Here is a 12,917-nt window from a genome sequence, read left to right as displayed (position 1 = left end):
AGACAGTCCCCACACGCAGGAATGTCAGTAGCAGGGTTGAGGGTTGTTTGGCTTGAGACTAATCGTGGCCCCACGTTTCGCAGGAGAAAGCGAGTACACTCGATCATGGTTTTTGAATCTTCCTGAGATTTGCCAGGAATCGTTGGGTGTTCTGTGATATGGCCACAAACACCACCACCACCACCACCACCAACAGTAACCATTGCCCTCCACTCTGGTTCAGTGTTCTAACCTCTCTGGAGTTCTAATGTACCGTGGAGTCCCGTAGCGTACTGGTTAGCACTTGGGAACGTCGGAGAGAATAACAAAAGGATTTTGCAGCTTCAATTTAAAAATATTTTCAAAAAGCAATAATTTTTATTCTTGCACATAAAATAAAGTGAAGCCGAGCAGGTGAGATCTACCCTGGGGAATGGGATTCACGTAACGGGAGGGGGGGGCTGTTACTTGAATTGGTTGTCAATCAGCGTTCCTTTCATCTTGGCCTTCTTAGCCTCCAGCTCCGCCTGTCACAGGACCAAACAAAGACACAGTTATACCTTCTCACCCACTGGATGATGACAGAGAAATGAGTTGAAGGGAGGGTTAGCGTTAGGGAGTGAAAACATATACACAGGCACCATTGGGCGCGTGCATGCACACACCACTATCATTCCAGGTGTGAGCTGGGAGCAGTGGAGAGTTGACTGCGGGTATGAGTGACAGTGGAACAAACTTACCAGCTCCTGTAGCCTCTTCTTGCTCATTCCTTTACGTTCCAGTTGTTTCTCGATCACCTTGGCATTCTGTGCGTAGGAATCGGCCACTTCCCTCTGTTAAACATATAAGAGAAACCTCAGTGAGAACTTCACCATGGTACCAGCCAAACAGTTAAATGGGTGCGTACGTCTGGCCAAACATTAACGAACTCGATGAGAATAAATATTTTAACTTCTGCAACACTCGGTGTCTAGAATTAATCTAGCTGCTCGGCGCTCAATATTAAATTGTGGTGGGGTCAGGATTGCCCCTCGCTGGTATGGAAGCCCCCCTCTGGAGGGCGTGCGTGGTAAAGCTTACCGCTTCAATCTCTTCCTCCTCCTCGTCGATGGTGGAGACGGTGACGGAGCTGAATTTACCCATGTCTTTGGTCCTCTTCGTCATCATCACCTGAAGGAAGAGAGAGAAGCTGTGAGGAAGGATGTTTCAAGGTTTTAAACTAACAAAACTGCACACACACACACACGCGCACATACAGGCAACTGAACGGCTGTTTAAAACGATAAAGGGAAAATAACGAGGCAGGTCCCCTCCCCTCTGCAGCTAATTGGTAGACGAGGAGTGAAATATCAAAATGCTGGCTCCGTTGCTAGGACATTACCTTCTTCGGGGGCTCCTGCTTCTGGCTGTAGATGTTGGTGGTGCCGAAACCTTGGCCGAACTTCACTAGAGCTCCATCCACGATGAAGGTGACTGGGGTATTCTTCTGCTGGTGCTGGTAGAAAAGGAGGAGTGCGCACCTACGTGGAGGGGAGGGGGGAATCAAACAGTCAGTGCAGAAATGCAAAACAAATCCCACCTCGTCTCTACGATTGCTTTGTATTAAAATGTAAAATCTCACAAAATTATGGAAAATTCTTAACTCCAGTCTGAACTTGGAAGTTGTTTTTTCTGCAGTTCTTAAATACAATTTCATGCGCATTCCAAGCTACAATTGTATTTATTTTCAGTGTGTATGTTTGTGCAGGTGTGTGTCTGTCAGTGTTTATGTGTGTCAGTGTGTGAGTCTGTGTATGTGCGCGCCTGTTTGTGCGTGTGTTTGTGTCAGGATGTGTATGTGTACAAAAACAAATTGGTAATAAAGTACTTACTTTCCACACTTTTTCCTGAATTGTCTCTCTATCCCCGCTGCCCTGAAGATGCAGGGAAAATAAAAAGGGGAGAAATTCTCACTTTGATTACTCACACCTCTGCATATTGCTGAACATCTCAGTGCACAGTCTCAGCGTAGAGCTGTTTCTGCATCAAATTCAATCATACTCTTTGTGAACGTCCAGTGACTCTGTATTGTATAGGCAAATGTGGCTGCCAATGTGCACACAGCGCGATCCCACAAATAGCCATGTCCCCCTGCAGACGGGAGCTCGGGTTAACGTTCATCCGAAGGACGGCATCCCTGACAATACTGCGCTCTCCCCGCCACCCCCAGTGAACGCTGCGCTGGAGAACTTAATTTATTGATACAGAACTTATTCAACTGAACTTATTCAATGATGGCACCCCAACCACCTGAACTGCAGATAATACGTGTGTGTGTGTGTGTGCGAGAGAGAGAGAGTCCTGACTGAAACGGCTTTGGACGGCTTCAATCAGTTTCCAATCTCTCGACCAGACGGAGAAGCCGATGAGCGACACATGGAGTAAGGAGCGGGCGATTTGTGAACAGCGGTGTTGACGTGTAAGGCGTGGGAATGGGAAAGAGAGGGGCAGCGGCGCTGCCCCCGATCTGAGCGGGCTCGAGCCCCAAGCTGGAGCACGCATTTGCAGGAACCCCCACCCCAAGTCTTGCACCAGAGCCCCCTCCCAATGAATGCCCCACGTCTCTCCCCCCACCCCCAGGAAACAGGACCCTCACCTCCGAAGGTACACGCTCTCATCTTCCTCAATGTTGCAGAACTTGTGAGCGTGTTTGGAGGCGTCGATGACGCGCGCGCGGTCCTGGGGTCTCATGGGCAGCTTCTCCAGGTGACAATCTGAAAGGTCGGGGGGGGTGGGGGGGGGAGAGGGGAGGGGGGGGTTCGCCGTCAGTCACAGGAGGCGCACAGCAACAACAACAACAACAACTCGCATCCACACAGCGCCTCGGGAGGCAAACTCCCGTCCCTTTCCCCGACGGAGCCGCAGACTCTCGGGGATCAACGCGTCAGGTCCTGACGGACGGCCTCTCCGACAATCCGTGTTTCACCCACAAAACACACAGTCACTACACTTTACGGTATATTCCGTGAAGCGCTTTGAGACGTCTGGACTGTGATATCATTACAGCGCTCTCTCTCTCTCGCTCTCTCTCTCCGCTGAGCTCAGAGCAGCCCCTCAGCCCCAGGGCCCGGGGGGGGGGGGGGGGGGCGCTCCTCCCCCGGGGGAGGTCGTACTGGAGCCCGAGGCTCGGGCCCGCTCGGCCTCTCCTTACCGAGCACCAGCACCATCTGACCGCACAGACAGTAATACACGTGCAGCGGCTTCTCGCCGTCGTCGTACTCCTCCCGGTCCCGAGTGTCCGAGCAAACCACACTCCGCGATACCACCTTCGGCATCGCGCCGCCCCGACCCCCCGCTCACACCGCCAGGCCCCGACCTCACACCGCCCGGCCCCGGCCTCACACCGCCCCGCCCCCGGCCTTACACTGCCCGGCCCCCCCGGCCTCCCGCTCACACCGCCCGGCCCCGGCCTTACACCGCCCCGCCCCGGCCTCACACCGCCCGGCCCCGGCCTCCCGCTCACACCGCCCCGACCCCCCCCTCACACCGCCCGGCCCCGGCCCCACACTGCCCGGCCCCGGCCTCACACCGCCCCGGCCTTACACCGCCCGGCCCCGGCTTCCGCTCACACAGCCCCGGCCTCCCACCCACACCCCCCCGGCCCCGGCCTCACACAGCCCCGGCCTCCCACCCACACCCCCCGGCCCCGGCCTCACACAGCCCCGACCTCCCGCTCACACAGCCCCGGCTGGAATGACACCTGCGGGCGGCAGCGGGTGTGGGAGACTCTACACACGGCACTGACTCACACACACACACACACTCACTGACTGTCACACACATTCACTGTCACACTCTCACACTCAGTCACAGACAGACACACACACTCACTGTCACACTCTCACACTCACAGACAGACACACACACTCTCACAGACTCACACTCACACACACACTCACTGACTGTCACACACACTCACTGTCACACTCACACAGTCACAGACAGACACACACACTCACTGTCACACTCACACACTCACAGACAGACACACACACTCTCACTGCCTCACACTCACTCAGTCACCGGAATAACCACAATAATAGTCCTTTGCAGATGTAAAGTGCAGTTACAGGATTCAGTGTAAAGTGTAGTGACTGTGAATTATGTGAGGAGCAGCGCAAAGTCAGACACTAAATAATAATCCTGGCATTTGGTGCAGCGGCTCTCATCGGGTTTTCGAGGCGTCTCAAAGCGCCTCACAGAATAGACCGTAAAGTGTAGTGACTATGTTTTGTGGGCGAAACACGGCAGCCAATCGTGCCCAGAGCAGCGTCCCCGCAAACAGCCGTGGGTTGAGGTGACCAATTTCTTTTTTTTTAAAAAAAATGAAGGGATTATTATCCATGGAAAAGTGATCCGCCAATCGGCTAACAACCTGTTCCTACTTATTGCCGGGTAAACCGAGGCGTGCGGAGCGCCGCATTGTGCCATTGGCGCGCTGGAGGCCTCACTCACCTCACGGTAACGTACAGAGACCATCTACTCACGAAGCAGTGCCTTTGCTTAAACCGTGAAAACTTAGGAGGCGCTCAGAGACGTTACCGGTGGTACGTGTAAAGCAAGTTCTTCCGTGCAATATTGTAGAGAGGATAATGTGGCCAAAGTAAACGTGGCAGGGAAACAACACATTGCCGGACAGATTACAGGGAAACAGTGGAATATTAAAAAGACTTTATTCAGAAATCTTATAAAAGCACGCACACGAGAACATCAGCGGAGCTTAATCAGAGTAAAATCGCGTCGGTGGTAAATCTGCACTCAGTACCGTTAGATAAAAGTTCAGCAGCCTGAAGCACTTTCTGACACAGAGGAAGATTATAAACAGACAATTTCCCTCCCCTAAAAACAATCACACACACAGACACACACGCCTCAACGCAGTACACGCGAGAGCCATTCAGAGATTAATACCAGTTAGCAGCTTTTTAAATAGAACTTTAAATAAAATAGACAGACAAGACCATAAATAGCGGGTTCTGACACGGTGAGGGCTGAGCGATGCGGGAACAGGATCAAACTCTCGTCTGGACAATATAGGGAATGTGGGGCGAGGAGAGCCAGTGAGGGAGTGGTTCTTAGCCTGGGGGGCTAGGGGGAGGCTATCTCCCCCTCGAGAGCTGCTATCCGGGAGCACAGGGCTGCGATGGTCTCCAGGTGTGTGCAGCACTGTGTCTGCTGCTGGCGGAGGGCAGCGTTCTCCTGCTTCAGGGCCGCATTTTCCTGCATCAGATGCTGGACAGGGCCAGACGTTCCTGAAACAAAGGAGCAGCTCGTTCAGCCTTCAATCAGAGGATCCGTAGCACACGTCAACAAGGCAGGACCCACAGATCCCTCAGGCCCCTGCAGGGCAGGCGAGATACAAGCTCTCAATCTCATCATTCCTATTCATCAGTTCCCATTGACTATAATAATAATAATCCTTGCATTTGATATAGCGCTTTTCACGTCTTCTCGACATCTGAAAGCGCTTCACAGAATATGCTGTAAAGTGAATTGACTGTATATTTGTGGGTGAAAAGCGGCAGCCAATTGCGCGCAACAGCGTCCCACAAGCAGCCGTAGATTGAAAATGACCAATTTATTATTGTTTTGGAGGGATTATTATGAGGCTGTGTGTGGAGTAAGGAAACTTGCCCAAGGTCTCGCCCTGCCTGGAATTGAACCCAGGTGTCTCGCTTGCAAGGCGAGTGCTCTCACCCCTGAGCTACAGGACTATGCTCACACTCTCGCCCTCTCATTTTGTGCAACAATAAAGTAAAGGCTTACTTGGGCCAAGTTCTTCGGGTTTGACGTTCTCCAGGTTTTTATTCTGCGAAGGCAAAACATCAGATAAATTAGAGCAGAGAAATGGCACGAAGTACTGGAGAGACCAGAGATCCTGAACGCTGCCCATTGAGGTTAGAGCTTTGTACAGGACTTGGCAGAGATGACAGCCGGGGTCAGGGGAGAAACTGACATAATAATTTCCTTGAAAAGCTCGATACAGGATCAAATCCACCCCAATCCACCCAGGGGGAAGGGAAAGAATGATAAAGGGGCAAAAAAAAAAAGTGAACGGCAGACTTATAGCGAGGGAGGCATATCTGTCCGTGAACTGATCTGGTCAATGCAGGTCTGGGTTCCGTTTGGCTTCTCCATCTGACAAGAACTTTAAGAGTTTAAAACCCCCAGAAAGTGTGTGTGTTGGGGTCCGGGGGGTTGAGGGGGAGATACTTGTTTCATACCTGATCAACGTTCAGTTCTGAAGAGCCTCCTGGAAAACAGGCTCCCTGTGTTTTGGCCTTCTGCCCAGATATCAACAGTGAGACTGGTTTGGTCTCAATTGCTTTCACTTCTCCTAGAACAGAAGCAACCGAGTGTGTCAGCCAGTGGACAATCTGCCACCCACATCCCCTGCACATCCCAATACAAACACCCCTTCCCCCACTGGTCAGACCCCAACACACACCCCACTGCCTCACTCCCCACCCCCATCAAACCCTTACGCAATTCCCCTCTCCTCCCCAGCAGATCCAAACACAAATCCCCTCCTCCCCCTTCCACTGTTGATCCCAACACACAACACCCACTCTATTCCCCACTAACCCTGACATCCACCAATGGCACGGGTAGAGCACCCACCCCCAAAACCCAGCGTTACTCCCTGGACTGCAGCCCCACCGCCCCCGGGGTCATGTTCACAGCTGATGACCGTACCCGCCAGCTTCGATCTCTTGGGGGAGGTGATTGGTCTCCTTCGAGGCTCCAGCATACACCCTGGGCGTTTGAGCTCCAGCATCGCACTCCTTGGGGGCAGGAGCTGAGGTTTGTGGTCATCGGCGCTCGAAACATGGTGTCCTGAGGATGAAACAGAGGGTGAGGCTGGAGCCAGCACTGGGAGAGGGGCAGGTATAGATGGTGAGGTGAGGGTGGGAGGTCTTTTGGGAGAACGTGAAGGGTCTCTAGACTTTTTCTTTTGCCACTTTTTCTTTGAAGCTCTTATTCTAGAGGGAAGAGCGAGTAGGTGGGGAAGTGCACTGTGCTCAATAGGCTCTGCGCTCAAGGACGCTATCCTGCATGTGGGGCAGTATACAAACGCAAGTTGTTGTAGGCTATCGGGAGAGAATGCAGGAGTCCATAAAGGTAATCGCTCGCTCCTTTCACCTGTCAATCCAGGGGCCACACGGAAGTGGAACAAACAGATTAACAGGAGTTTAGTGCGTTTTTACCATCCATCTTAGACCTTTGGCCAGTTCACTCCAGACCCTTACCTCTCCCGCCACCGGTTCCCGGAGCCCCCACTTACCCGCATGTGAGGAGCCAGCTGGCTTGCACTGGCTGGTTGCCGGGGCCTCGGATAATTTCAGTCTTTGTAAAACTTGTATCTTCATTCCCGGAATCTTACTGCGTGGCTGGCTGGACATAGCTGCGAGAGGTCTCACTCCAGAGGACAACACCTGTAACAGGAGACAATCGAGAGTCAAACTACAGTGAAGTCCTATAGCTCAGTGGTTAGAACAATCTCCTCTCAAGCGAGAGGACTAGGGTTCGATTCCCAGGGAGGGCGAAATGTTGTTCAAGTTTCCTTACTACGCACGCCTCGGTTTTCCTAGCAGTAAGTAGGAACCCGCTTGTTAGTTGATTGGTGGATTGCTTTTCTAGGGGTAAAAATCCTTTTAAAAAAATTTGGGCACTCAATCCACGACTGTTTGTGGGACACTAATGTGCGCAATTGGCTGCTGCATTACGCCCACAAATATACAGTCAATTCAATTTACACTATATCTCGACAACGTGATAAGGCGCAATATCAAATGCAGGGATTATTATTGCTAATAAGCAAGTTAGGAAGTACAGGAGGGACTGGAAAAGGAGAGACTATAAACATTTACTTACCTCCGAGCTTACAGAGAGGCGGTGAGATGTAGAAGTCCTGCTGTTGGCAGCTTCCCTCCCGTTTCCGACTACAGCTGAACTCCGCTTCCCAGAGAGCAGGCATGGCTTTGGGACACCAAGCAAGGCCCTCTCTCCTCCCATGGATGCTGTGCCCAGCTTCCAAGCGGGAAGCACTAGAGTCTTTCCCAGTCCTCGCTGAGCGCCGGTGGAGATGGCAGTTGGCATTAGGTTTTTCCTTCTGGCTCCAGGATGTGCAGGTTCAATCAAGGTGCTGGCAGCTACTGCTTTGTGCCATCTCCCGCTCGGCTTCGGCAGGGCTTTGCGACTCGCAACCAGAGGTCCACCTTCGCCACAACTTGTACTTTCAGTCACTAAAGTGCTAGTCTTTCTCAGCTCATCTTTGGTTTTCATTCGGTCATCGGGGCACTGGTGGAGGGAGGAGGGGGAAAAGTGGAAGGTACAATCCACCCGCTCAGCTTGTGTGAAATTTCCCTTCACTGCAACAGGTAGTGGGGTAGACATAAAGCAGGGGATCCATTCTGAAGTCACGGTATGGTCGTGAAACGTTTTCCCCTTCTCAAAGCAATTCAGTTCCTCATTGTGTAAATCTTTCACACAAACGCTCTCCACCTTAGTGCTCAGCTCTGAAAGCTGATCGACCAAACAGCTCAAGTCACCTGCGCACCAAGCCTTTGGTTCCGAAGTGGTTAACCCACCTGGCCCGTTTTTGGGACATTCAGAGACAATATCCTTTGTCAGATTGAGGGTCATCAGGTTGAGAAAGTTTGAGCTTTTATTTGGACCATGGCTTTTGTCCATTACTTCCGTTCCACCATCCGCAGAAAGGTCTTCACATCTGGGGCTATTTGTAGCCCCTTTATTGAGCATCTGTGGGCTGGATCCCCTCGGCTGGACCAAGTCACTTGAAGGGGATTTGCAATGGGGCAAAGTGCCAAGTTCCCCCTCAGCCTGGCCTGTCCTGGACACATCAGTCGTGTCAACAAGGTCACTCGGCACCGTTTTGTTGCACACCATCAGGTCAATGGATGGAAAGGGCTTGTTAATGTCAGTCTCCAGGCAGCTAGCAGAACAAGCAGCAAGTTCTTTATCATTTTCATCATCACTCAGGGCCAGGCCTTGGTTTATCTGCAGGATGTCCCTGGGGCAGGACAGCACAGTGCTGGTGTTGTTCAGGTCATCTCCAGTACACACCGTCATGGGGTTTGGAGAGCGATGCTCACAAATGGACACGTTTGTGGTTTGGAAGTTAATTCCAGAATGTTCTTCACACTTAGACACACGTTTAGAATCAGACACACGTTTAGGATCCTCCACCGTCACACTTCCATTTCCCTCTAGGAGGTCTTCAGGGCAGGCAGATAGAATGGTGGTCTTGTTGAGGTCATCTCCAGCCTGGTCTTCTTGTCTGGCTGCCTCAAAGGTTTTATTAATGTGATCCCTCAGTGCGGTTTCCTTACACACCATCAAGCCGTCTACAAACAGAGACTCACAGATTGACAAGTTGACAGTCTTCAAGTTGTCTCTAAGGTGATCTTCGCTTCTTGAGGCGCCTTTAGGGTCACTCAAGGTTCGGCTTTTATTTCCCTCAACGTGATCTCCTGGGCAGGATAACGTGATGGTCTTGGTCAGGTCATCTCCATAGCCTTGATGAGATGCAGGAAAGATCTCATCTCTCTGATCACGCAATACGGTTCCATGACACACCAGCGACTCTACAGTTGGAGACGACTCGCACTTGGTTGTCTCAGGATCATATTTATCTTCTGGGCAATGAGCTGCCATCTCTTTACTGTCACTCAGTGCCACGCCTTCATTCACCTCCATCAAGTCCGCAAGGCAGGCAGACAGAATGGTGGTCTTGTTGAGGTCATCGGAGGCCTGGTCTTCTTGTCTGACTGCCTCAAATGTTTTATCAATGAGATCATTCAATGGGATTCCATTAGACACCATCAGGGTATCTGTGGATGGAGACTTGTAGCTTGACAAATCTTCACTGAGACTTCCAGCATTATCTTCATGTCCTGAAGCATAGGCTGACACAGTGCTCGTCCTGGTGAGGTCATCTCGAGATCGGTCTGCCTTCTCGAGTGTCTCCAACAATTTGCCTACACAATCACCCAGTGGAGCTTCGTTACACACGGTTAAGTCTTCCACAGATGGGCATTTGGAGTTGCTCAAAATGGCTACATTCGAGTCATTTCTAGCATTATCTTCATGTTCTGAGACATCTTCAGGGTCATTCAACACAATTATTTTATTCAATTGAATGAGGTCCAGTGGACAGAAAGACAGAGTGGTGAACTTGTTCAGGTTATCTCCAGACTGTTTGTGTGCATCAAAGGTCTTATTTATGTCATCACTTGGCACGGTTTGGGTTTCATTACATTCAGTCAGATCTTCTGCGGATGGAGGAGGTTTGCAATGTGGCACAGGAGTAATCCTGAAGACATCACCAGAGCTACCTCCACCTTTGGCGGCATCAGTTGCAATCTCTTCACGGTGGCTCAATGTCGTGCCTTTACTCACCTGAACGAGTTTCATTTTGCTCAGGTCACTGATCGCCTCCGGTGCCATGTCAAAGGTTTTATTGAAGAAACTATCATTCAGGTGGATCAGGTTGTCAGAACAGGAAAAGGATCTGCCGAAAGACACAGAGTCCAGATTCACAGTGATATTTCCATTCCCAAAATGACTGTGCTCTCCAGTCTGATCTCCAGCTTTTGTGGAAGTTAACCAAGGATATTGAAGATTCAAAGCTGGCATTTTCAAGCCCTCGTCCAAACTCGGAGCGCAGGCATACTGTAGAGACATGTCTACTGGCAAGGTCTCAGACAAGGAAGCCATTGAGCAGTCAGACGGAACGGGTTCATCGATAATGACGGAAACATCGGAGCTTGGCATTACCGGACCAAACGGATCAGCAAGAGGCAGCTTACACCTGCTGCTCAGTTCCACTGCAATACTCAGACACTCTGCGGCAACAGCACAGGTCAACAAGGACGCTGGGTCCTTGGGGTCAGTGACAGCCACGGTGATGGGGGATGGCACAGGGGCTGATGGTTTCTGTGTATCTCTGTGGACAACACCACTGGCGGGTCTCAGAATGTCTGGTAAGCCGTGCGGTACGCCATTCACCTCCTTGCCTTCCACTCCCGCCTCTCGCTGAGCTCCCATGGCGTCAGTGTCAGAAGCTGACAGGTTGTACGTTGCGTTCAGTGGGCTCTCTGCTGAGCACAAGAGCAATGATCGTTTCCTCTCCCTCCTACCATCATCAATTCTGACTGAATTCCTGGCGATGGAGCTGGTGCTGAATCGCCGAGTCTTGGCGGCACACACACCGGGGAGTTTTGCTGCTGGGTTCCTGACCGATTTCAAGGCACAACCGTTTGCCACCTGCTTCCCGGGTGTGGACGACACCTTACGTGAGCTACTTTGCAACACGTTCCTAGCATCCTTCAGCGGTGGCCGGAACCCGGCCGTTACTTTGCCAGATCTCCTGCCCGTGGAGGCACCAGACAGGATCCTAGTGGCCAGGGTTGGGCCGGGCCGGGACGATCTCATGGTACTCCCTCTGTTCTCGGTGAAGCTCATGGTTTCCTGGTCAATATAAAAATAACCAAAAGTGAGGCCAACTCTGTGATGAGCAAAACCATCTGTCTCGACGAAGTGACAAGGCGCTATATCAACCACAAGGATTAATATTAATTATCCTCCCCCCCACCCATCCTTGCTCAGGGAAAACCAGGACCAGTTGTCTCCACACTAAATCATTTCCATCCCAGGTTGAGTGACAGGCGGACAGACAGACAATCTGTATGAAAATCTGGCTGTGGGAAATGCGGCCTTGATCTACATTTGCACTGGACAATGGTGATCTCAACACTGCAGACTTTAACTAAATTATCAGATAAGATTCAAAATCAAAGCCAACGATTCCTGGCAGCAATTTAACATCAGGTTAACAAGCCGCACAGCTGTTTCACATTGAAAGCCCTCCACAGCCTTGCTCCAACCTACCTCTGTGACCTCTTATAATATAATCCTGCATTCGATATAGCATCTTATCACATCTTCAAGACATCTCAAAGCACTTCACAAAACATACTGTAAAGTGAATTGACTGTATACGTTGTAGGTGAATTGCAACAACCAATTGCTGCTTAAGTTTAAGACAGACACCTTAATGTTCAAGAAGTCACTAATAACTTTAAGCTATTGTTTTGCTCCCATCCAGCAAATTGGTGGTTAAATGCCTCCTGGGTTGCATCACATGCATTCCTTGGCTTTTAATCCTTCACATTCTGAGCTCGCTCTCCTCTGGTCATAATTCCCCAGCCTCAAACTGTGTGTGTGTGTGTGTGTGTGTGAGATCACTTTTCCAGGGTAATAATCCCTTAAAAAAATGTGATCACTCTATCCAGGACTTTGTGGGACACCGCTGTACACAATTGGCACAGATTTCACCCACAAAATACAGTCAATTGGCTTTACAGTATATTCTGTGAAGCACTTTTGGAGACATAGGGCACTATATCAAATGCAAGGATTATTATTATTTATGGGGAGATCCTGGTTTCCCCTCAGCCTGCATGAGCCAGTGCTATTATCACACCCCTCCCTGTAACCCTCACCAGCAACTTTCTAGTCAAGCAGAGCAACTACATTGTTTTTGCTTAAAGATTAAAACTTTCTTGCAAAAAAAATTAGTAGTAGACTCTCAGCACCAGCAGCAAAATGTCATTGCAGAGAATGGCACAGCACAAAATCATGAATAAGACTTACCAGCCGGTCAGCCACCCGGTCCCTCTGCACTCACTCCGGGGAAGCGCTTTCAGACGCTGCCACCACGTGATAAGGCGCTGTAACAAATGCAAAGCTGATTAAATCACCTCTTTTTTTAAAAAAAAAACTTTCTAAACGTGACTGAGCCGCTCACCTCACTCCCCGTGTGTCGGTCTGAGCCTCCCCCTGTGTGTGTGAGAGAGAGAGCTGTGGGAGCGGAC

The 12,917-nt window shown here is 50.8% G+C and overlaps 2 protein-coding genes across 5 annotated transcripts; both read right to left on the bottom strand.

Moving 5' to 3' along the window:
- Positions 1-335: 335 nt before the first annotated feature.
- On the bottom strand, positions 336-4,054 carry steep1 (STING1 ER exit protein 1). Of its 4 annotated transcripts, none has more exons than XM_042340698.1 (7): positions 4,034-4,054; positions 2,615-2,732; positions 1,851-1,892; positions 1,361-1,499; positions 1,060-1,149; positions 720-812; positions 336-506 (listed from the first exon to the last, which is right to left on the bottom strand). In XM_042340698.1, the coding sequence occupies exons 2-7, from the start codon at positions 2,707-2,709 to the stop codon at positions 444-446; spliced, it is 522 nt and encodes a 173-aa protein (XP_042196632.1). In that variant the 5' UTR covers positions 2,710-2,732; positions 4,034-4,054; the 3' UTR covers positions 336-443. The 4 variants fall into 4 exon arrangements, with proteins under 4 accessions (XP_042196632.1, XP_042196633.1, XP_042196631.1 ...); XM_042340699.1 differs by lacking the exon at positions 4,034-4,054 and adding an exon at positions 3,978-3,992; XM_042340697.1 differs by lacking the exon at positions 4,034-4,054 and adding an exon at positions 3,850-3,869.
- Positions 4,055-4,674: 620 nt separating this feature from the next.
- LOC103179184 lies at positions 4,675-12,917 on the bottom strand. Its single transcript, XM_007894318.2, has 8 exons — positions 12,851-12,917; positions 12,697-12,773; positions 7,894-11,511; positions 7,304-7,454; positions 6,715-6,855; positions 6,243-6,355; positions 5,785-5,827; positions 4,675-5,270 (listed from the first exon to the last, which is right to left on the bottom strand). Exons 3-8 carry the CDS (start codon positions 11,503-11,505, stop codon positions 5,107-5,109), a joined length of 4,224 nt encoding a protein of 1,407 aa, XP_007892509.2. The 5' UTR covers positions 11,506-11,511; positions 12,697-12,773; positions 12,851-12,917; the 3' UTR covers positions 4,675-5,106.

The sequence above is a fragment of the Callorhinchus milii genome, unplaced genomic scaffold, assembly GCF_018977255.1.
Source record: "Callorhinchus milii isolate IMCB2004 unplaced genomic scaffold, IMCB_Cmil_1.0 Scaffold15, whole genome shotgun sequence".
NCBI lineage: Eukaryota > Metazoa > Chordata > Chondrichthyes > Chimaeriformes > Callorhinchidae > Callorhinchus > Callorhinchus milii.
The sequence above is the reverse complement of the archived record's forward strand: the minus strand, read 5'-3'. Positions and strand labels throughout refer to the sequence as shown.